The sequence below is a fragment of the Hemitrygon akajei genome, chromosome 8 (genome assembly GCF_048418815.1).
Source record: "Hemitrygon akajei chromosome 8, sHemAka1.3, whole genome shotgun sequence".
In the NCBI taxonomy this organism is placed as follows: domain Eukaryota; kingdom Metazoa; phylum Chordata; class Chondrichthyes; order Myliobatiformes; family Dasyatidae; genus Hemitrygon; species Hemitrygon akajei.
Window position 1 is genome coordinate 7,071,396 of NC_133131.1, and position 23,781 is coordinate 7,095,176.

Sequence of the window (23,781 nt, forward strand, 5' to 3'; positions counted from 1 at the left end):
ATTCTACCTCCTACCCAAGATCTACAAACTTGACTCTCTGGGTAGGCCCATTGTCTTTGCCTGTTCCTGCCTCACTCAACTAGTGTCTTCATACCTCGACTCCATTCTTTACTCCTTGGTTCCAATTTGCACCGTCCCTTGAATCCACTTTATCTATTTCTGACACCTCCCTCCCCTTTCTTGATTGTTGTCTTCACCTCTGGAGACAAACTGTCAACCAACATCTTTTATAAACCTACCAGTTCCCGCAGCCATCGTGATTATGCCTCTTCCCACCCAGGATGAGGCATTCCTTTCTAGGACAGAGTTGTCCTCCTCCTCCAAAGAACTGAGTTTCCCTTTCTCCTCCCATGATGCTGCCCTCATATGCTTCTCCTTTTCCCGAAAGTCCGTGTTTACCCCATCCTTCTGCCACCTTAAGAGTGGGAGTTCTTCTTGTTCTTGCATACCACCCCCATGAGCCTCTATCTTCAGCACACCACCATCCGCAACATCTGCCATCTCCAAAGGGATCCAGAGCCACAGAGCAGTACAGTACAGAAACAGGCCCTTCGGTCTATCTAGTCCATGCTCACCTGTTTTCTGCCTAGTCCCATCTACTCGCACCCAGTCCATAGCCCTCCATACCCCTCTCATCCATGTATGCACTTTTCCAAACCTCAAGTATTGTTATTGAGCCCACATTCACCATCTCTGCTGACAGCTCATTCCAAGTTCTCACCATCCTGAGTGAACAAGTTCCCCTTCAGGCTCCCCTGAAACGTTTCACCCTTAACCTATGACCTCTAGTTGTAGTCTCACCGTCTCACCTAACCTCAGTAGAAAAATAACTTGCTTGCATTTACCCTAACTAAACACCTCATAGTTTTGTATATCTCTTTAAGATCTATTCTCATTCTCCTACACTCCGGCGAATAAAGTTCTAATTTATTCTACCTTTCACTATTTCTCAGATCTTAAAGCCCTGGCAACATCTGTGTAAATCCTACTGCTAATCACATCTTTACTTACCCCCACTTTCTGCAGGGATTGCTCGGTGATTCCCTTGTCCATTCATTACTTTCAACTCCTCTCCCTCACGGCACTTATCTCTGCAAGTGACCAAAGTGGTACACCTGCCCATTCACCTCCCTCACTTCCATTTATGGCCCTAAACAGTCTGCTGGCGTCACCTATTGTGTTCCCATGTGGCCTCTACATTGGTGAGACCCATCATAAATTAGACAATAGGTGCGGAAGTAGACCATTCGGCCCTTCGAGCCTGCACCACCATTTTGAGATCATGGCTGATCATCTACTATCAATACCCGGTTCCTGCCTTGTCCCCATATCCCTTGATTCCCCTATCCATAAGATACCTATCTAGCTCCTTCTTGAAAGCATCCAGAGAATTGGCCTCCACTGCCTTCTGAGGCAGTGCATTCCACACCCCCACAACTCTCTGGGAGAAGAAGTTTTTCCTTAACTCTGTCCTAAATGACCTACCCCTTATTCTCAAACCATGCCCTTTGGTACTGGACTCTCCCAGCATCTGGAACATATTTCCTGCCTCTATCTTGTCCAGTCCCTTAATAATCTTATATGTTGCAATCAGATCCCCTCTCAATCTCCTTAATTCCAGCGTGTACAAGCCCAGTCTCTCTAACCTCTCTGCGTAAGACAGTCCTGACATCCCAGGAATTAACCTTGTGAATCTACGCTGCACTTCCTCTACAGCCAGGATGACCTTCCTTAACCCTGGAGACCAAAACTGTACACAATACTCCAGGTGTGGTCTCACCAGGGCTCTGTACAAATGCAAGAGGATTTCCTTGCTCTTGTACTCAATTCCCTTTGTAATAAAGGCCAACATTCCATTAGCCTTCTTCACTGCCTGCTGCATTTGCTCATTCACCTTCAGTGACTGATGAACAAGGACTCCTAGATCTCTTTGTATTTCTCCTTTACCTAACTTTACACCGTTCAGATAATCTGCCTTCCTGTTCTTACTCCCAAAGTGGATAACCTCACACTTATTCACATTAAACGTCATCTGCCAAGTATCCGCCCACTCACCCAGCCTATCCAAGTCACCCTGAATTCTCCTAACATCCTCATCACATGTCACACTGCCACCCAGCTTAGTATCATCAGCAAACTTGCTGATGTTATTCTCAATGCCTTCATCTAAATCGTTGATGTAAATCGTAAACAGCTGTGGTCCCAATACCGAGCCCTCTGGCACCCCACTAGTCACCACCTGCCATTCCGAGAAACACCCATTCACCGCTATCCTTTGCTTTCTATCTGCCAACCAGTTTTCTATCCATGTCAATGTCTTCCCCCCAATGCCATGAGCTTTGATTTTACCCACCAATCTCCTATGTGGGACCTTATCAAATGCCTTCTGAAAATTGAGGTACACTACATCCACTGGATCTCCCTTGTCTAACTTCCTGGTTACATCCTCGAAAAACTCCAATAGATTAGTCAAGCATGATTTACCCTTGGTAAATCCATGCTGGCTCGGCCCAATCCTATCACTGCTATCTAGATATGCCACTATTTCATCCTTAATAATGGACTCTAGCATCTTCCCCACCACCGATGTCAGGCTGATAGGTTGATAGTTCTCTGTTTTCTCCCTCCCTCCTTTCTTAAAAAGTGGGATAACATTAGCCATTCTCCAATCCTCAGGAACTGATCCTGAATCTAAGGAACATTGGAAAATGATTACCAATGCATCCGCAATTTCCAGAGCCACCTCCTTTAGTACCCTAGGATGCAGACCATCTGGACCTGGGGATTTGTCAGCCTTCAGTCCCATTGGGGGACTGTTTCGTCAAGCTCCTCTGCACCATCCGCCAGAAGCAGAACTGCCCAGTGGCCCAACATTTTAATTCTGATTCTCATTCCAACGTGGCCTCTTATACTACAATGATGCCATCCTGAGGCTACGTCCACACTACACTGGATGAATCTGTAACCGAAGCTTTTTCTCAGTTTTTACCCTATATCCACACTAAAACGGCGTTTTCGTCCCCCAAAACCGGAGCTTTTCAGAAACGTTCTCTGAAGTGTGTATTTTTGAAAACGTCAGATTGGCCGGAGCAGTGTGGACGGGGTAACCAGAGAAATCTGAAAACGCTGTCAGACGGCAGCACGCTATTTCATTGTTCCCTTGAACGCAACCTAACAATTTCAGAACAGACGGCAACGAGACTGAAGCCAGAGGAGTTAGAAATGTACTCAAATACTTCGACCCATAACTTACTGAATAAATAAGTATACTCACTTTGCCGTTTTCTGTCCTTGCTCGTATGAAGGTGGTTTACCTATTTATGCAAGTACTTCTCTGACAATAGATGTGTAACAGCCTGATGTAACATTGTATGGAAATACAAGATAATACTGATGCAGATATGTTTTATACATTTAACAAGGTGCTTTATTAATGCAACAGAGTTTGTCAGTTTTTCAATGTTCGTCGTCAGCCGGGTCAACCCGTCTGTGAACTCCCTGTCGGTTGCCTCCGTACGCTCCAGTATTTGTTTTTCTTTTACAAGTTCTCCTGCGCGAAAGCCAACAGCTGTCCGTCATTTTAAGTTTTTCTGGTCTGTAACTACACAAACACACACTTTCACAGCGAGATTCGACACCAAACATGTCGCTTGTTTTTGGTAGATGTGTCCTGCGCATGCGCAGGAGGAGGAGATTCACCGAAATCTCCGTTCCAACGTGAACAGAGATATTTTTTAAAACGCATAGTGTTGTTGCCTATCGTTTTTACGTGAAATCGGCGTTTTCAAAATTATCCAGTCTAGTGTGGATGTAGCCTCAGAGTGAAAGAGCAACACCTTGAAGGCATGAATATTGATTTCTCCTTCCAATTGGAAAAAATTCACTCCTCTCTTCTGTTCTCCACTCTGACCTCTTACCACTTCTCACCTACTTATCACCTCCCCTGGGGTCCTATCCTCCTTTGTCTTATGATCCTGTCAGATGCCTTCATCTCCAGCTCTTTACTATTTCTACCCACCCAGCTTCACTTATCACCTTCTAGCCATCCTTCTTTCCCAAACCTCCCTTTCCAGTCCTGAAGAAGGCCTTCTGTCCAAAACTTTTTCCATGGAAGCTGCTTGACCTGTTGAGTCCCTCCAGCATTTTGTGTGCGTTGCTTTGGATTTCTGGCATCTGCAGAATTTCTTGTGATTATAATATTGATGCTGCTGGTCATCTTATGGGGAAAGCAACTCAATCAATCAAACAGCTGCAGAATAGATTTGGAGTTGGTATGGTAATGCCACTATTGTATTCTGAATGTCCAAAAAGCTTTGCTTTTTATAATCGATGCTGACCTCTCTAAATTAGACCTTTATTTTAAATGTATTAACTTTAGGGGTGATGAATAAATAGACCTTTGCAATAATACCCATGTCCCTTCAACGAATATAAAAATATTACCTGGGGTAGGGAAATACATCAAACTTTCCCATGCAGGTATAAAAGAGGTTTAATGCAGATTAAAGCTTTTCCCAGAATCATGTCTTAATCTCAATATTGAAGCACTAATGTGTTAATTTGCTGCCAACTACTTGTGAATTGTTCTATGGTAAACTGGAGAATTGTCCCATTAAATTTTGCTTCACTTGACTTAAAACTGTGATAATGCCTTCTGTCCCACTGTAAATCTCTCAGTTTATGCCTGATCCAAAAGCAGATTCCTAAGGTCTCTTATGTCAAAGTGAAATGTAATTGTTCTGCTGTGCTCCGTTTAGATATTTGCCATCCAACTTCTGTCTCACTTGTGTATCCAGTATGCATTGCCCAAGTCTCTCAGTGTAGCACGTTTGTCCATCAACGTCATGGGAACGATACTGACAGGTGAGATTTTTCGAGCTGCTATGCTTTAAATGTGAAATATGGGGGAGAATGCGTCACAAACCAGTTTCTTTCCATGCAAGTGCGACTTTTGTCCAGTTCTCACTGGGGTAGGTATCCCTTTCTTCAGAATAGTTGAAAACTGTGTGCTTTGAAAACAAACCAAGTAAGGTTACTGTACACTAATGCCTAGTGCAAGGCATTAATCAAGACAATAATCCGTAACCTTGGCCACTAAGATTGTGGAAAGCAGGTAAAATATTGCTTAACAATTTATAGCACATGGACAGGCTATATTCTGGGTGACAAATTGATTAGAGTCAGAGCTACAGCATTGAAATGGGTTTGTAAGTGGAGAGGTTGATATTGAGGAAAGCTGGAAGCTAACTAAGATTAAGGTGACCAAAACAAAATGAAAAATACTAAAAATCCAAAGAGGTCAGATAAAGATTCTTGCCTGAGACATTAATTTTGATCTATCCACATGGATACTGTCTGACCTGAGTATTCCAGTACTCAGAATGCAAAACATATCACAGTACCTTGGCCCACATTGTGCCAAACCTTGTAACTACCCTAAAACCAATGAAACACTTGTGTCCTGCAAAGCCCTCCATTTTACTATCACCCGTGTGCGTCATCCACGAGTCTCTTCAATGCCCCTAATGTGTTTGCCTCTACCACCACTGCTGGCAGGGCATTTCAGCTACAGTTCTGTTTAAAAATCCTATCTTTGGAGGCTCTGCCTTTGTATTGAATAAACTTTGAAGTGTTAACAACCATTTCCTTCTTTGTACAGTGCTGACCCAGGCTAAACGGTTTGCCTTCTTCATGCCGACATTGCCTTGTTTAGTGTCTTTCTGCCGAGCTTTCCCACCTCTCTGTGATGATGTTACCTCATTACTGATTCAGACCGGACAAGTCTGTGCCTCGCATGTTGCCACTCAGGCACAAGATATTGACCCCATCATCACACGTATGTATTTGTTCATTACATTAGTTAATCAAAAATGTCTTCAGATATAACCATTAGAAATGAAGATAATAATTTGACTCCCTCTGGACCCTATCCTAAAACCACAAGTTGTTATTCAGTAATTAGGAAAAGTCACTATGGAAAAATTCTGGTCAGTTCTTGTTGGTTTACTGTTAAATTAGCAGATTGGCAACAATATGCTGGCTCAGGATCTTCTAGGTGGGAGATGGGTGGTGGGTGAAATTCAGTTTAGACTCCTGATCACTAGCCAGGTTGCTCGAAAGGCTGACATGCTTTGAAGCAATGATTTATCAGTGGAGCCACAGACGCTGGAATCTGGAGCCAGAACTTGAATAGCATGTGTGGGGGGAACTCGACAGTCAATGTCCAGGTATCAACTGTCCATTTCTCTCCATAGATGCTCTTTGACTTAATAGATGTACCTAACAGGAATCTCTACATGCAGAGTAAGAAAAGAAAAGCTAATCTAACCAAAGCTGCTCCTTCTTTTTCAACTTCTGTAAATACAAAATTAAGGATAGTGTTTGTTTTCTTGTTTAGGCCCTCAACATTTTTAAAGAGTTGCTAGAATGGTGGAATAGTATAGATCATCTAGGTCCCAGAGGTTTATTCCTGAATGTTCTTAGAAGCAATTGAATGTTGATCATCATTCCTGCTAATCTGAAAGGGGGGGGGGGGGGGGGGGGCTGCGGTGAAGAATGCTGTTTTGCAGATCTTCCTAACTTAAGTTGAAATATAGTTGCATCTTTTTTAGTTTAAAGGCAAGTCCATGCCTGATGATTAAGAATACCAGGGTTGCGGCATTGACCAGATTACATAGAACTGGTGTATACCATAGTTACACAGCTGCATTCTAACACAAGTCAAGAAAGGCAGTTTATGTTAATTATCTTTTCCTAGGTCTCAAGAATTTAAAAGAGAACCCTCATGCAAGTGCCAACTTCTACTCAAGTACAGATCTGGAGGTGATTAAAAAGGGGGAGAATATTACCGAGAGTTTGGACCCTGACGTGCTTTTGTGCCAGCGCATCGAAGCAACTTTCTTAGAAATAATAAATACAGCTGTCGTTGGAGTCTAGTACTAGAATGAAGCTAACGCTGCAACAGCTAACATGAAATGAGACTGGTGAGTGACGGAACAGTTTTCACCAGAAACATAGGTGCTGTGCTCTGTATAAATCCAAATACAGGATGGATTTTCAATTACAGCCAGAGACCAAGCTGGACCTATTGTCCTGAAAAAGAAATGGACATTTTAATATCTTTATAAATCTGACTATTCAATTTTCTGCAAATTGCAACTTAGATTTGCTTTGTAATAAAAAAAATTGTCCATTTACATTTTAAATTAGTGCTTATTACCCATGTCGTACAGTACATCCATAAGAATATGCTGATCATTTGATAATTGTTCCTTTTTACCTCAATCTAACATCCCTTTCCCACCCTCATACTTTGTCCTTGGGGAGAAAAATATAATAACCAAACGAGAGAAAGAAATGGACTGTGACGCTATCAGAAGTAGTCAGTTATTTTCCATTATCATAGTTTCCAAGTAACCCATTAGCACTACTATTGACCCATCACCTAGAGTCAGCAGGTCACTGCTACATCTCTTAGTTCTGGTGTTTGTTCGGATTATGTGACTATTTAGATTATTTAATAGAATTGCCTAATTGGTATTTTATTAAAGCTTGCAGACTAGGGCACTACAGCACAGCCTTTGAGCATTCTGGTCTATGGCAAACTATTTTTCTGTGTATGCAGTTTTCTTTTATGGGCTTATTGGTGAATCAGCTAAGATGCCACCAGTGCACGTGTCATGTTTTCCACATCAGAGTCTAGCAGTAATTGATAATTAAATAATTGATACAGTAAGGTAGGAGATAAAGAAGAGCTCTGTAACTTTCGTACTTGAAATTAACAGCCCATCTTTCTGGGCTGCTGTGGTTGCAACATCTCCAGCAATGGAGTGTCAGCTGTGTGAAATGCTGAGGCAACCATTAAACATGCATCTTAACAGGTAATTCCTAGAAAAGTAGTACACTGTGGTGTTGAGGCAATTGAGGAACCTGTAGTTACGTCTTGACAGTAATGACCCAAGTCTCCCAATGTTACAGTATCCCTTTAAATATAGCAGGAGAGCTACTAACAAAGGGGGCTACTGCCATTGTTATACAATAGTTGTATAATTTCCTGAACCCACTTTCTTAATATGGGTGGCACTGGGTCTCATGCAAAATCTTGAAGTTCAAACTCTTGACTGTTCATTTTTCTCCAGAGATGGTGCCTGACCTGAAGGATTCCTCCAGCACTGTGTTGCAAAATTTTTCACTCCTGCCAGAGGAAAATCTCAGCTGTGCTAAAATGACTAACTCATTTTATATATCACATCAGATTTCCCCTCCACTTTTCTCCTTAGGAAACAGTTGCACTCTCTAATCTATCCTTGTAATTGTATTCCCTCACCTGAGGAACCATCCTCAGATCTCCTCTGGATTCTCTCCACATCCCTTCGTATGATGAGCCCAGCAGAACTGAACAGAATACACCGTTGAGGCTGGACAAGAGCATAAGGGAACAAAAGTTGAGCAATAATGTTAAGGCCCAGTGAAAATACAACTGAATGTTCTTCACACCAAGCACAGGGAGGATGTACTTGACCTTGGCAGCAGAGCAGCTTTGATGTGGTTGGATGCCATGAATTGCTGTGGGATTTGGTGTCTTTCTCTTCCAGCTGGCAACCTGATCTGAAATGATTTTTTCCCCCATAATCTCCTTAGCACACAGCAGGCCAGGCACCATCTATGGAAAAAGAGTAAACAGTCAGCATTTTGCACTGACACCCTTGAGGACTGGAAGAGAGAGATTAGAAGGTGGGTGGGGAGGAGAGGATGTAATACAAGGTAGTTGGTGATAAATGAAACCGGGAGGGGGAGGGTGAAGTAAAGAGCCAGGAAGTGGATTGGTGAAAGAGATAAAGGACTGGAGAAGGGGAAGGAGAAGCAGAGGGAGGTGATGGGCAGGTGAGGTGATGGGCAGGTAAGGTGAGTGAAATGGGAAGGTGGTTGGGTTGACTGTTTACACTTTTCCATAGATGCTGCCTGGCCTGCTGTGTTCCTCCAGCATTTTGTGTGTATTATTTGATTTCCAGCAGCTGCAGATTTTCTTCTCCTTTTAGCATCTTTTCAGATTCTGTGAGAGCTGAGAATAGATTGCATACAATATTGAAATCTCTTTCACTCACTTCAAAGTATACAACATAGAAGAAAACTCCAGTCTGTGACCATTGGCTGCAGGCCTTCACTACCGAGGCAACAGGAAAAAATCATGTTTTTGTTTAATAATCATTCAAACCAGACATGAATAGTCATATGAAACAGCGTTCCTCTGGGCTCAAGCTGCAAAACAGTCCCGAAAAAGAAATAGTATCACCCAAGTCTCTAAGTGAGATGGCCTGTAGATTGGTGGTGCATAGATGTTCTCAGCAAGAACAAGCTCTCGGTTTCCACAGATGAACGCATGTACACATGCAGTCCAGCTTGCCTTCCACTGAGTGAATACTGGAGAGCAGCACCGACAGGAGCAGTCTCCCCCCAAGCCAGCATGGACAGCTCAACACTTCCAGTTTCTTCCCTCCTGAGCAGCTGCAATAGGCAACACCGCCATGAGGCATAGTCCATGCTCAGTCAGTCTCTGCAATAAACCAGTGAGTCAGACTTACAGTATTTCACATTACTAATGTCCAACAGGGTCTTGCGACAAGAAAAATGTCTTAAGACAATCAGCAACTTTGCGAATTGATTCCAACAGCTTTCTTTAGCAGGCAGCAAAATGGTCCGCACCAAATACAACTCCTCCAGCTCCCCCTCTATCGAGCAACTCACTGATGGGGTAGACCTGCAGTGCTTGAAGTTCTTCACGACCAGCAGGGTCTTACGAGCATAAAAAAAGGACGTTTAAATAAAACAAAAACACCTTTAGCTGGTCCTGGAGAGGCCGATGCAGCTGAGTGTACTGCCATCTAACTAGAGCCAGACATGACATCAGAGAGTAGTGTATGATGCGCGGAACTTAGTTGCAGCTAATGCATTGTTACTGATATTCACATCAGTGTTCAAGTCATCATTCAAGCAATGTGTAAAATTGCTACAGCAGCTTTTCTTTTTAGTGAAAAGACCTACGGAATTACAAGTGAAATTTAAAACAATAGGGTCCAGTCAAGATTGATTTTGAGTACAAAAGTGTTTTGAGGAATACGGGGGGGGCAGGGGAGAAGATGATGGAGGAAAAGTATAAGGTCATAGATCAGCCATAATTGCAAATTGTGCTAGATGGTGGAGCAGGGTCAAGGACTAAATAACTGTTCCAGTTCTGCTAACCAACTATCACTCCTAATGATTAATCCATCCTCTCCCTGAAACTAATACAGCAAGCAGTATTTGTTAGATAATTAATCCTGTAATCTCTACCTCTTAGTCCTAACTGCACACCCAGATAAGTGAATAAACCTGAATAAGTAAATAAAATGACAAAGGAGTGTCACACCAATATTATGAATAAATTATTTATTTTCATCTGAAAATGTTTAAAAAGTATAAACTTTTTCAACAATTCAACCATAATTTGTACTTTAAGCTTTTTGGACTGTATGTAGCTTTTAGTGTTTGCCACGATCTCCAGACTAAAATTTGTTCATAATTCATTGAAAGACTCGAAAGGAAGTACAGCTGCAGCTTTGCAAGCAGGATGTTTTATACCAAAACAAGACACCAAGGAAAAAAAATGGACCATTCGTCACTACATCTGGGCTTTCATCACTGCTTGCCCAGCTGTTACAGGCAACCAACTTTTCAGTAAAACATGACATTGTTCTCCCAATATTTTATCTCTTTAAAAATAAGCAAGGCATCAACTCTGTAAAATCCAACAATTAATAAAATTTGAGTTTTTTTTAAATCTACTGCAATTCAGCTCAAAAATCTATAAATATTTTGACAAAAAAGATTAAATTATGAAATTTAAATAAGACAAAAAAAACTTTGAAGCAATGCATTATTTAAGCACTGGGATTACTAGTGTTTGCACAATCAAATGGACCACTTTCAGATCTGGTTTGAGCGTGACCAGGAAAATATCTGAACTGGGAAGAGGCTACAGATTCCCGTAGGGATCATAGGTTTGTAAAACTGCTGGAAGTATCCAGAATAGTATTGTCTGCAGGCAATCATACCTTAAATCATGATGACCCAGTTACAATGATTGCTCTTCTCCACACTGGAGAATAAACTTAGCAATAAATTGTGGGTAACAGTAGAAAGCCTGCACTGTGGTGAAACTCCATTTAATGAAGATATCCTTTTCAACTTAATACTATCATATAACCACCAGATTATGCATATGCACCAGATTTCAAGAACACCACTGAATATAACTGCGGTAAGAGTCAGGCAGGGATATGTGGATAAATATTTTTCAATTAAAACAGCAGTTTCTCTAAATCCACAAATGCTATTATTAAGAACTAAATATGACAGAAAACAAATCTAATTTGTTATATAGTTACAAGTTTTAAATTTATTTAAGCAAATTTTGAAAGAAATTTTAGGTTTGGGCCAAGTCAAGCAACATCATTGGAAAAAAGTTAAGAGTTAACAGTCAATTCACTTCTGATCATTTCAAACAAGCAGCCACTGTCATAACAGATGTACCATGGTCAACTTAGTACCACAAAGTTCACTCTGTGGTGTTCCCATCACCCTCTGAGGTGACCACCTACCAACTACCCTCTGAATTACTTAAAGAACCTATTTTTCAGGAATGAGTTGAGTGGGGACAAATTTTAAAATGAACACAATTTTGGATAGGGAAAAAGATAGTTTACCTTTTTTTTAAAAAAAAAACCAATAAATTGTGTTGGTATTACTATTTCCTAATGTCACAATGCCCAAGAACATGTTCAGTCATCTATAGCACTATCTATATTCAGTATCTATAGAATATATACAGTCAAATGGGATTAGATGGGCATAATGGTCAGCATAAACAGGGCAAGTCAAATACTCTGTTTCTATGCTGTTGTAGACATTAAAGACTGGTCACAGGGAAAGAACAGGAACCAGAGTGCTATTGCCACTCAACAAAGCATTTTTGGTTCAATGGTACCCTGGAACTGTAATGATTGTTTATAAATTATCTCCTATCATTAAGAGGGCTATTGCAAAGAAGGGTCATAATTCAAACTACAAAAAGTGTTTTGTGAAATTTTGGCAAAACTTTAATGTTCGGCATTGTAGGTAGTGGGCTTATTTATATTAAGGGTTTACACTAATGAACTTAAGTGTACCTTGAACAGAGGACAGTTTTAGGGTATAAGGTTAGGGCAAATGCTCTTTCATAAATTCACCACATGCTCACAGTCTTCAAAAGTGAATGTCCACTGGTACAAAGGCTCACACAGTGGCAAGCAAACAAACACCCAAGAGAAGAAAAGAGTTAAAGAGAATTTTGAAAAAGTGATTGATGACTTGGGCTTTAAACATCAAGTTTGGGAGTTTTAACTTTAACAGTCCTAATGCAGTCTTGGAACATGATTATTGTACCAACAAATTCTTATGAAACTCCTATCTCAACTATTTCTTGAAGGCCTCTAAATTGCTACACGTAGCTTTAAAAGCTATGTACATTTTCTTATTTATTAAAAAAAATTGCCAACTGACATCTCCCTGCCACACATTTTCCCCAAGTCTTAGTAATTAAGAGCATTTGAGTTAAACATTATCTCATATGTTTATCACTTCCTTGTTACCTTCAGAAAAGCCACCCTTGTGAAATTTATAAAGGCTAAACTGTAAGATGTAAAAAGCTTCAAGTCTCAGCTGTCTTCCAGAATTTATGCCATGCATACTTTCCCAAGGATTAAACAAGCATAAAGTGCTATTCAGGTTTTCACTTGATGAGCCAAACCGGTTTACATTACCAGAAAGAAATGTGCTCCTACTATACCCAGCCATAAAGGGATCAGATTTGATCAAATGTTAATACACAAATAACCAATATCTTACTGAAATCATCTTGACAAGGGCAAATTAATCCTTGGATTTTGGTCACTCAATACCTCTGGCAAAAATCAGCCTTTTGAAAATGCTAGCAAGAATTACCTATGAAGTTAGGCAACACTTTTTTGAATTACATATTCCTGCAGCGGACTCTCACTTAATTGGCAAGTTCTTTTTCTGATGGTTCTGGTGGCATATTTGTATACTTGTTAGAATTTTAAAATTTCTATCAATTCAAAACTGGTGTTTTCCTGCTGCTAAGACTAATACATCTCTGACTAGTTACCGTCTATACAGTCACCACATGGTAGAGAGTTTGTATTACAGCCACAAGTTCAAAAATTTACACCTGCACATACTTACTGCAAATTCTCCAACAAATTATTTGAGACATTACTCAGCTATAATTAGTTTCCTTCCCATGTGGAAATACTACGGCATCACCCCTGACAGGAGTGTCTCAAAACCATCTGTACCTTTACCAATCAGTTTCGGGCAGGCACAGGGATTGTAATGGTAAAATTTTTAAAAATTATTTTTCTAAATGGGGAGCTAATTATATTTGCATAGCGTGGTCCAGTCCTTCTGTCAGGACCTACAACCAGTCTCTATTCAACCTGTTTGACACTACTACAGAAGGTCAACTGAGATAAATTGTCATAAGAATTTCTTCCCACAAATTATATTGCAGGCAAGCAAATCTCTGAAGGTGGTTTTGAATTTAACTTCCTAAACGGAAATTCATCACTTAGTTTAGCTTCAAACTATTTATATCATTATACTATTTGACCCTTTAGATCCTTTTATTGAAATGTAAATTTTACCTTGTGAATGTATAAAAATGGAATTGGAGTTGTTTAGAAAAAAGGCACTGAGTCTACATAGCAACTTGACCAGAGATTATTTGAAAAAATTTACTTCTCAAAGAAAGTAAAATTTCTTTTAAGTTCAGAATGTAACATGACAATGGGAAATGTGGAGATGCAAGGGCATACGAGGCAAATGTTGAGCCAACCATCTTCTGTCACTATTATTTTCAAATTGTTGCTAACCTGAGAGGCCATTTATTTGAATCTATGTTACCCACAATTGAATGCTTTATAAAGGTTCTAAATGTCCCAATAATTTTCAGTATTCCAAATCTTAAAATGTCTGCAGTAATTAATTAACAGTAGAGAAAAAAAGACATTTCATACAAAAGTAAACCATGGAGCAATGGGGTGTGTGTTAAATTATCAGGTGTGCTCACCAGTGAATCATAATTAATGGAGGACCAAAACAAGAAAAAGCATACGCGTGTAATTTTCACAAAGATGGTACCTGGATCAGTCAAGCGGTCCATTCTCTAAAGCCATTATAAAGTTCAGACAATGATAAAAAGTCTGGGGCCTAGAAACCTTAACACTACAACAGACCATCACACCTGCTTTGCATTGATTCAATTTTGGAAAAAAATTATGTTGCTACAAAATTTAGTTACCATTCTGCACAATTTTTATACAGTAGTAACAAATTAAAGTTACTGATTTTTTTTATATATACAAATAGACAGGCCACAGGGACTGACCCAGCTAGAGCATTCGTCTTCTCAGCCCTGCTACCTGTCGAACACTCCCCCCAACTTCCCCCCCCCCCCACACACCTCCCCTTTTATCCCTGGCTTCAAAAATGCATGATAGGAAATGCTTAAGATGTCCTTTTCTCAGTTATAAACACAGTGAACATACTTTATTTACTGTACAAGTACTCTGCACTGGCAGCTTTGCTGCGTTTTCACCACACAAGATGTGGCTGACACTAACTCCTGCCCCTACTAAATGTACATTGAGCCAATAGATATTTGCTGCTCTTGCTCCTGACTTTATAGCAACCTACTGCAAACTCTTAAGACGATTATAGATATTTTAGTACAACAAATGCTTTAAAGCCTGAAGGTAATATAAACCTTCTTGAAAAATTAAAAAAAATACAAAATATAAGACAATTTATACAACATTTAAAAACTTACAATAAATTAAGATGCAGGCATTTTTTGGATAACTGCCTGTGGCTTTAAAACCCATCAAGCAATTACGGGGGTTGTGGGGGTGGGGGGACACCCTCAGGTGCTTCAGACCCAATTTCATGAATCTCTCCATTTTGTCCATGAGTATCGTCCACTTCCCTTCCCACAGAATCCTGCTCTCAATGATGCTCTCAAACGACATCCCTTTTCTAAGAGTTTTCCCGAATCTCTGGCCACTTCTTCGCCTGGTCTACAACATGCTTGTGATGAAGTTGTACAGCTGCGTCAGCACCACAAAATGAACGGGGAGGCAGGAGCGGCGATCCTGAGTGGCAGGGTCACAGGTGAGCCAGGAAAGAGCGTTGTACTGTTCGAGAACAAACCTGGCATTTGAAGGAATTTTACAATATGAAACACCACTTATAAACACTACAAACAAGAACATCTACAAGGTAAACAGCATGCCAACACTTCATAAATTGCAATGCTGCTACAGAAAAAAATAACATTTAAAAACTGTAACTGAGCATAAACCTGAAATACACAAATGTTTCACTTAATTGCCATTACAATGCAGTTTTGTGTGCAGATAAGCAGATCAGTTGATAATCTAACATTCTGCAAATCAAAAATGTGACTGGCCAATTTCTATGAGATGCTGAATATATTATTCATAACATTAATAAAAACTTGTTTTTATTCATTTTATTTAGAGTTACAGCATAGAATAGGCCCTTTTTCTCAATGAGCCATACCACAACTCTAGTCTAATCACAGGACAATTTACAATGAATATTTAACCTAATTAACCATTACATCTTCGGACAGTGGGAGGAAACTGATCACCCAGAGGAAACCCACATGGGCAGGGGGAGTACGTGTAAACTCCTTACAGAGGATGTCAAAATTGAAGTCTAACTTCCCAAGCTGCAATAGCGTCAATGCTAACCATTACACTACTGTGGCGCCCATAAAATGACACCAGGGATATGGACAAGATGAAGGTTTCATTGCAAGTCTGTGACTCCCAATTAATTATCATCATATACAATCCACATTAAAGAGCATTTGTATGAAATTACAATTCAATTACAAAATATCTGGATGCACAAAAGGATCTGATCAAACACCAGTGTTGCAAAATTAATTTTAACATAATTTCAGAATAATGTAGTATTCCTTACCTGAGCACATCAGAGGTTTGGTTTGAGTCAAGGGGGTGGGAGTGCTTACTATGGAGCAATTCATCTGAATGTACTGAAGGCACATGAAGGTGCAAGGAGGCCTGAAAACCAAAAAAAATTTAAACCCATTTAGAGGAATATACAGAAGTAACATACAATCTGCTGGATTGTGGGTCAAACTCAATGGGTCGCGCAGCACCTGTGGGAGGAAGGGAACTGACAATGTTTCAGGTCATAACCCTGATATCTGATGCAAGGTTTTGGCCAAAGACATCAACAATTTATTTCCTCCCATTAATGGCACTCAACTTACTAAGTCCCTGCAGTAAGTTGTTAGTTGCTCCAGATTCCAGTATCTGCATCTGTGTTTGAGACCACCTCAACATATTATTGTAGTACCATCCTTAACACCAGATGGCAGCACCTATTGGCAGCTTCAACTTCCTTGCACAGTTACACAACGTTAATTGATTCTGAAGTCATCAAATTAGATATCAGCAAAATTTTACTTTCACTCATTACTTGCCCCAAACTTAATTAGAAGTATTAATAAAATAAATAAATAGCACAATGACCCCCCACCACTTTATCATTTCCAGCCAGACACCTTATGTACAGACACTTGTGCCTAGCATCATTTAATGGACATAAAATTTTATGTATTTATATTTATCATGTTTTTTGTGTTCTTTATTTCATTGTGATTTTTTATACTGCATCGCATCCAGAGTAACAATTATTTTGTTCACCTTTACACTTATGTACTGGGGGAAAAAACATTAAACAATCTTGAATCTTCTGCCAACAGAATGGTTACAGTAAAAGTGGAGGGCTGTGTAGGGACAGGTGACGAAGGGTCTCAGCCCGAAACATTGACTGCTCATTTCCACAGATGCTGCCCGACCTGCTGGGTTCCTCCAGCCTGTTGTACATGTTGGTTACAGTAAAAGCAGGGTGCCCTCCCTCCAACATTTGCCATAGATGTTGGGGAAAATAAATAGCAACTGGAACTTGGGAGAAACTGAGCTTCCCATATGACACCACTATGGTGGCAATTCTCCAAGGCCAGAGCTGGAATATTTTATCAGATTTTGTTCCAAATATTTTTGAATGGTAAGCATTAAGAGGAAATGAAAAACAAAATTAGTTAAGTGCACTAACTTGTCAGCAGAAGTGTTCCCCCCCCCCAAGTGGAAAAGCCCACACCCAGCAAAACCCGGGATCAAATGTTAGAAAACAAACTCAGCTTAAAAATTAACGAGCTAGATTCTTCAAAAATTCTACACAACGAAGAGCAAGCATTGTCTGAGCAATTGGTAAAGTGCATTTGCAATTTCCTACACAGGTACGTTGAATGATTTTCAGGCTCTACAGGTTTTGCTAAAAACAAATAGACACTTGACTTACCTTGAGAAAAAGTGGACATTGATTCTGTGCTTGAGGGCAGGCCGACCAAAACCAATCAGGAAGTGGCCCAGCCTTAGCTGTCGAGACAAAATATCCTAGGGCCAGGGGCTGCTGCAGAATGGTTACCTCATCGTGAGATTCCTGACGGTCTGTGCACTGTCCCTAAAACAGTCAAAGAAAAATGGCGATTACAATAATTCCAAATGCGTAACACCTATAGCGTTTCAAAGCCCCATCTTTCCTGATATCAAATGGAATAATCATTTCATTTCAACATAACCTTTGGCAAGGGGGAAGGTAACATGTGCCTGGTATTTTCAAAGGCCAGATGGCTCAGTTTAGGTTTCTCTTCAGAAAATGGTTTTGGCCATTTTCTAGAACCACTGTGGCCTGTGATGGAGCACACCCATCTTTGAGGGTTCTGACTACATGGCAAAGAGTGAAACATTCACATCCGTGGTGGGATGTAAGAGGTGGGGAGTTGGAGACACTTGTTGTCATGCACTTCCTGCTCTTTATCTTTCTAGGTAAAAGCTCCTGTCAAGAAGTCTCAAGAATACATTTAGTGAATAGTGCCCACGAGCCAAGGTGTACCAGTGGTAGAGAGGGTGGATGTTCAAGAAATTACTGAACAAATGTGTATAAATGAAACACATACTTTATTTCTTCTACTACCTAGATGCTTTCTTGGGCATAACTTTGTCCTAAACCCTCTCCTATCATCTTATTACTCTGTTCCACAAATTAAAACATCTTAAATAGAATGAAAATAATTGATATTTAATGGATAACTGCATTTAAGCTGGAAACAAAGATAGCTTCTTCTGCAGTTAAGTTTTGAAGAAAACAAATCAGAAAATAAGTCACTGTGAAAAGTCAATTGGTATAAAAGTGCTGCAGAGTTTTCCAGCAAGAGTTTTAATTTTTTTTTTAAACAAAGAAAAACAAACAGGTTTTTAATACAAAATACTCTGTGTGGAAAAGTTTATATTTTGGCAGATTTCCAACACCTCCTTGGTAACATATCAAGCCCAGAGATTGCCAGTTAACACACAATATCTGCCCAAGGTAATTTAGTCATGCTAGGGTTTGGCAGCTGTTACAATGCTCTGGTATTGTGATAAATGTCAGGGCATATCACGGATGCACAGAAAACCAGGACAAACAGAGCAGTGAGGTACACATAAGGAATCTGAGACCACAGCAAGGAATCCTGCTGAAACTCTGGGAGGTATTTTTAATTGTAGATACACAGCAGGGTAACAGACCCTTCCGGCTCAATGAGCCCATGCCACCCAATTACACCCATGTGACCAAAGTCTTTGTAAGGTGGGAAGAAACCAAGTGGTCACAAGGAGAATATACAAACGCCTTTCATACAGCCGCAGAATTGAAACTAAGTCACTGGTGCTATAAGTGCGTTATGCTAACAGCTACGTTACCATGCCATCCCAGGATATTATTCTGTATCCAGTTTAGCAATATAACCTTGTTTATAACAGGGCAAAGGGCACAAGGTCACATTTGCAAAGTTAGAATTGAGGCTAGAAAGTTACTCGTCCACAAAAAGTACAAAGTGCTTCCACCTTTGAGTTAGTAAAAAAAATTACTTATTATTAGTTTGTCCATCAAGGTCCATCAATTTATTTTCTGTAAATTGGTAAGTGATTTACTGAAGTATTGCAGGGAAATAACAACAAGGGTTACTGATGCCAACACGACATACATTACCTTGCTAGTATCACCACCATGTGGATAATGAGAGCCTGGTGAATGTGCCGGTGGTGTGGGTGGAGATGCTGGCAAGTTTATTATTAGATCATCATCTGGGTCCAATAATTCAAAAATACCAAATTCCTCTGAAAAGCAAAATGAAATCATAAGAAAAGCAGAACATAATTTTTCAAAAACAAAATTTCCCTTTCTAACATGGCAATCAACACCGTATTAGACCAAGGAACTGGTCTTCCACTGCTCTGCAGCCCACTCCCATCATTCACCCTCAGCCACTTCTAGTGCTGTGAGCCCACAATTCCTTGTAAGACCAACCAAACTTGAATGAAAATTTAAAAAAGACTCTGGAAACCCAAAAACAAAAACCCCCAAAATGTTCAGGTCAGGAAGCAGCTGTGAAAAGAGAAAGTTAATTTTGCAGGTCAAAGAACTCCTGTTCAGAATTCTGACAAACAGCATCAATCTAAAACATTTACTAGTTCCCTATCCACATACGCTGCTTGACCTGAATTTTTTCCAGAATTTCCTGTTTTTCTCCATTACTGAATTTGAGTAACCATAAGAGAAAGTTTACCAGTCAGTGAATTAATCAATCACTCTGGCATCTTGGCATTAGAAACAGCAATCCACACAAAATGCTGAAGTAAACTCAGCAAGTCAGGCAGCATCTATGGAGGGGAATAAATATTTGATGCTTTGAGCAGAGACTCCTTATCAGGACCTAGAAACCTTGTTCCAATTCACTGAAAGTTCCAAGTCCTTTGAGCTGGGAGAGTGTGCCTACAGAAAAAAAAACATTGATTCCTTCTAAAGAGTCCTGATGAAGGGTCTCAGCCCGAAACTGGAAATTGGAAGGAGATGCTGGCAGGGATAACAGCAGAGAAAAAATGGCTCGAGTTTCTGGGAAAAATGAGGAAGGTACAGGATAGATGTATTCCCAAAACAAAATTAAATGGCAAAATAGTACAACCGTGGCTGACAAAGAGAGTCAATGCTAATGTAAAAGCAAAAGAGGAGGCATATAACAAAGCAAAAATTAACAGGAAGATAGAGGATTGGGAAGACTTTAAAAACCTACAGAAAGCAACTAAAAGAATCACTAGGAAGAAAACGCTGAATTATGAAAGCAAGCTAGCAAACAATATCAAGGTGGAGCAGGAAAAACTTTTTCAAGTATTAACAAGAAATCAGAGTGGATACAAGACCACTAGAAAATGAGGCCGGCAAAATAATAACGGGTCAAGCAGATGGCAGATGAACTAAATCAGTATTTTCCATCAGTCCTCACTGTGGAAGAGATTAGCAGTGTGCCAGGTATGAGAGAAGAGAAGTAAGTGCAGTTACTATCACAAGGGAGAAGGTGCTCAAAAAGCTGAAAGACCTAAGGGTACATAAGTCACCCGGACCAGATGAACTGTACACTAGGGTAGAAAGAGGTAGCGGTAGAGATTGCAGAGGCATTAGTATTGATCTTTCAAAAATCATTGGACTCTGACATGGTTCCAGAGGACTGGAAAATTGCAAATGTCACTCCACTCTTGAAATGAAGAGGGAGGCAGCAGAAAGGATATTATACAACCAGTTAGCCTGACCTCAGTGGGTGGGAGATATATTAGAGTCAATTGTTAAGGATGAGCTTATGGAGTACTTGGTGACACAGGACAAGATAGGACAAAAATCAGCAAGGCTTAATTAAGGGAAATTTTTGCCTGACAAATCTGTTGGAATTCCTTAAGGAGATTACAAATAAGATAAATAAAGGGGATACTGTATATTTGGATTTTCAGAAGGCCTCTGACAAGGTGTCACATATAAGGCTGCTTACCAAGTTAAGAGCCCATGGTATTACAGGAAAGTTACTAGCAAGGGCTGATTGGTAAAAGGCAGTGAGCGGGAATAAAAGGGTCCTTTTCTGCTTGGCTGCCAGTGACTAGTGGTGTTCCACAGGGGTTGGTGTTTGGACCACTTTTATGTTGTATATCAATGATTTAGATGATGAAATAGATAGCTTTATTGCCAAATTTGCAGATGACACGAAGATTGGTGTAAGGGCAGATAGTGTTGAGGAAACAGGAAGGCTATAGAAAGACAGACAGATTAGCAGAATGGGCAAGAAAATGGCAGATGAAATACAATGTTGGAAAATGCACGATCATGCACATTGGTAAAAAAAAACGTGCAGACTATTTTCTAAACGGGAATAAAATCCAAACACCTGAGATACAAAAGGATTGGGGAGTCCTTGTACAGAACACCCTAAGAGTTAGCTTGCAGACTGAATTGATGGTGAGGAAGGCAAGTGCAATGTTAACATTCATTTCAAGAGATCAAAATACAAAAGCTGAGATGTGATTCTGAAGTTTTATAAAGCATTAGTGAGGCCTCACCTTGAGTATTATGAACAGTTTTGGGTTCCTTTTTCTAAGAAAAGATGTGCTGGCACTGGAGAGGGTTCAGAGGAGGTTCACAAGGATGATTCCAGGAATGAAAAAAAGGGTTACCATATGAGGTAACCCTCATATGGAAACCTGTATGGCTCTAGGCCTGTACTCACCGGAATTTAGAAAGATGAGGGGGGATCTTATTGAAACCTTTCGAATGACGAAAGGCCTAGACCAAAGTAGATGTGGAAAGGATGTTTAAAGGATGCTTCCTATGGTGGGGGGGGGGGGGGGGGGAGTCTGGGAGAAGAGGGCACAGCCTCAGAACCAAGGGGCATCCATTTAAAACAGATGCAGCGAATTTTCTTTAGCCAGAGGGTGGTAAATCTGTGGAATTTGTTACCACAGGCAACTGTGGAGGCCAGGTCATTGGGTGTATTTAAGGCGGAGATAGACAGGTTCTTGATTGGCCACAGTATCAAAGGTTACAGGGAGAAGGCCGAGGCTGAGGAGGGGGAAATAAGGATCCGTCATGATTGAATGGCAGAGCAGACTTGATGGGCCAAATGGCCTAATTCTGCTCCTATGTCTTATGGAAATATCGACTGTTTATTCCCTGCTTATTTGTTTATTTATAGGGATACAGTGTGGATACAGTGTATACAGACCCTTCTGACCCTTCGAGCCACACCGCCCAGCAACTCCCAATTTCACCCTAGCCTTACCATGGGACCATTTCCAATGACCAATTAACCCACCAGCCAGTAGATCTTTGGACAGTGGCAGGAAACCGGAGCACCCAAAGGAAACGGGGAGAATATACAAACTCCTTAAAGGGAGCATCAGGAATTGAACTCTGATCACCTGCATTGTGCTAATCAGCACACCAGCATGCCGTCTCATAGATGCTGCCTGACCTGAGTTCCTCCAGCACTTTGTATATATTGCTCAAGATTTCCAGCACCTGTAGAATCTCTGAACTTTAGAAAAAGTGACCGTTATTTTATACTTATCCCATGTTAGACTGAAATAACACACTCTGCTTCATCTGAGGAGTACATCTGTGGCCTGGTGTGTTTAGTGCTTAACATAAAAGGTTTTCCCTGTTATGATACTCACTATAGATTTTCAGTGATGTGTACAATATTCACTCCTGTGTAACTATTACTCTTCAGTTGTGTACACCAGAAAAATCACACAACCTGAACTCACGCATACTGCTAGTAGGAAAGGAAATCTAGCTGATCTTCAAGAGCTTCTAACCAACGGTAATGAACTTAACAAGAGTTCTGGAGAAACAAACAATCCTCCGGGGAAACTCAGAGGGTTGGGCAGTATCTGTGGGAGAGAAATCTTGAACTTTTTGAATCAAAAGCCTGCATTAGGACATTTTGACTTGAAACATCAACAATTCCTTCCCTTCATGCTGCTCAACCCACAGCAGGTTGCAGGTTGTTTCTTGCTTCAGATTCTAGCACCAGCAGTATCTTGTTCTGTTCTTTTTCACCCCATACCTTGTATAGCATGCCTACAATTACCCGAGATGAGATAACAAGGATCAGGCTCTGAATCCAGGGGTTTCCTGGATTTATTCAGCTCTGTTACTAATTAGGTTAATGAAGCAATAATCATTTAAAAACAAAAAACCTACCCTAATTTTCATTTTTAATGCAACCGACTGATCAATCAAGCTACCACCCAATCGAAAAGATACAAAACATAAGCCAACAAAACCAAAACAAGAACGAGAAATTATAGGCCAATTAAACAAAAAACCTGCTAATGCACAGACAGGCGGCACTAACCGACATTTATTTCGTAGTTCCCAGTTTGCACCTGCACCATTGCCGAAGTGGGGAACACCAGAATGTGTGTGCACGACGTATCCTGCGGTGTGCTCAGCTGTGATGTCTGCATGTTGAGAGATGTGCCACGGCCAAACACGGATCCCACGGACACAGAGTCTACAGAAACAGAAAACATCCGTAGTTTCTTAGATTAACATTTAGAAAGTTAAGATTTCCTGTTAAGTTTCAGCAGTTAGTAACATTATTCCTAATGGCTTCAGGATAAGGACTGACCTTCAGTTCTAATTATCTTTCACCTTTTCGATGGAATGAATTAATTCATTTGATTCATAACAGTACTTCAAAAA

General features: G+C 40.4%; 2 protein-coding genes across 3 annotated transcripts in view; one reads left to right on the top strand and one right to left on the bottom strand.

Moving 5' to 3' along the window:
* Positions 1-7,576, top strand: part of ints2 (integrator complex subunit 2) — an 80,188-nt gene extending 72,612 nt beyond the window's left edge. The window contains exons 23-25 of the mRNA XM_073053132.1: positions 4,758-4,863; positions 5,660-5,836; positions 6,758-7,576. Of these exons, the coding sequence (XP_072909233.1) occupies positions 4,758-4,863; positions 5,660-5,836; positions 6,758-6,936 (462 nt within the window). The 3' untranslated portion in view covers positions 6,937-7,576. The remainder of the gene's footprint in view (positions 1-4,757; positions 4,864-5,659; positions 5,837-6,757) is intronic.
* Positions 7,577-14,563: 6,987 nt separating this feature from the next.
* The window catches only part of med13a (mediator complex subunit 13a), a 187,311-nt gene continuing 178,093 nt past the window's right edge, over positions 14,564-23,781 (bottom strand). For both annotated transcript variants that reach the window (XM_073053133.1, XM_073053134.1), the window contains exons 27-31: positions 23,432-23,590; positions 19,243-19,370; positions 17,512-17,673; positions 16,105-16,205; positions 14,564-15,303 (exon numbers count right to left, since the gene is read on the bottom strand). In XM_073053133.1, the coding sequence (XP_072909234.1) occupies positions 15,171-15,303; positions 16,105-16,205; positions 17,512-17,673; positions 19,243-19,370; positions 23,432-23,590 (683 nt within the window). In that variant the 3' untranslated portion in view covers positions 14,564-15,170. The remainder of the gene's footprint in view (positions 15,304-16,104; positions 16,206-17,511; positions 17,674-19,242; positions 19,371-23,431; positions 23,591-23,781) is intronic.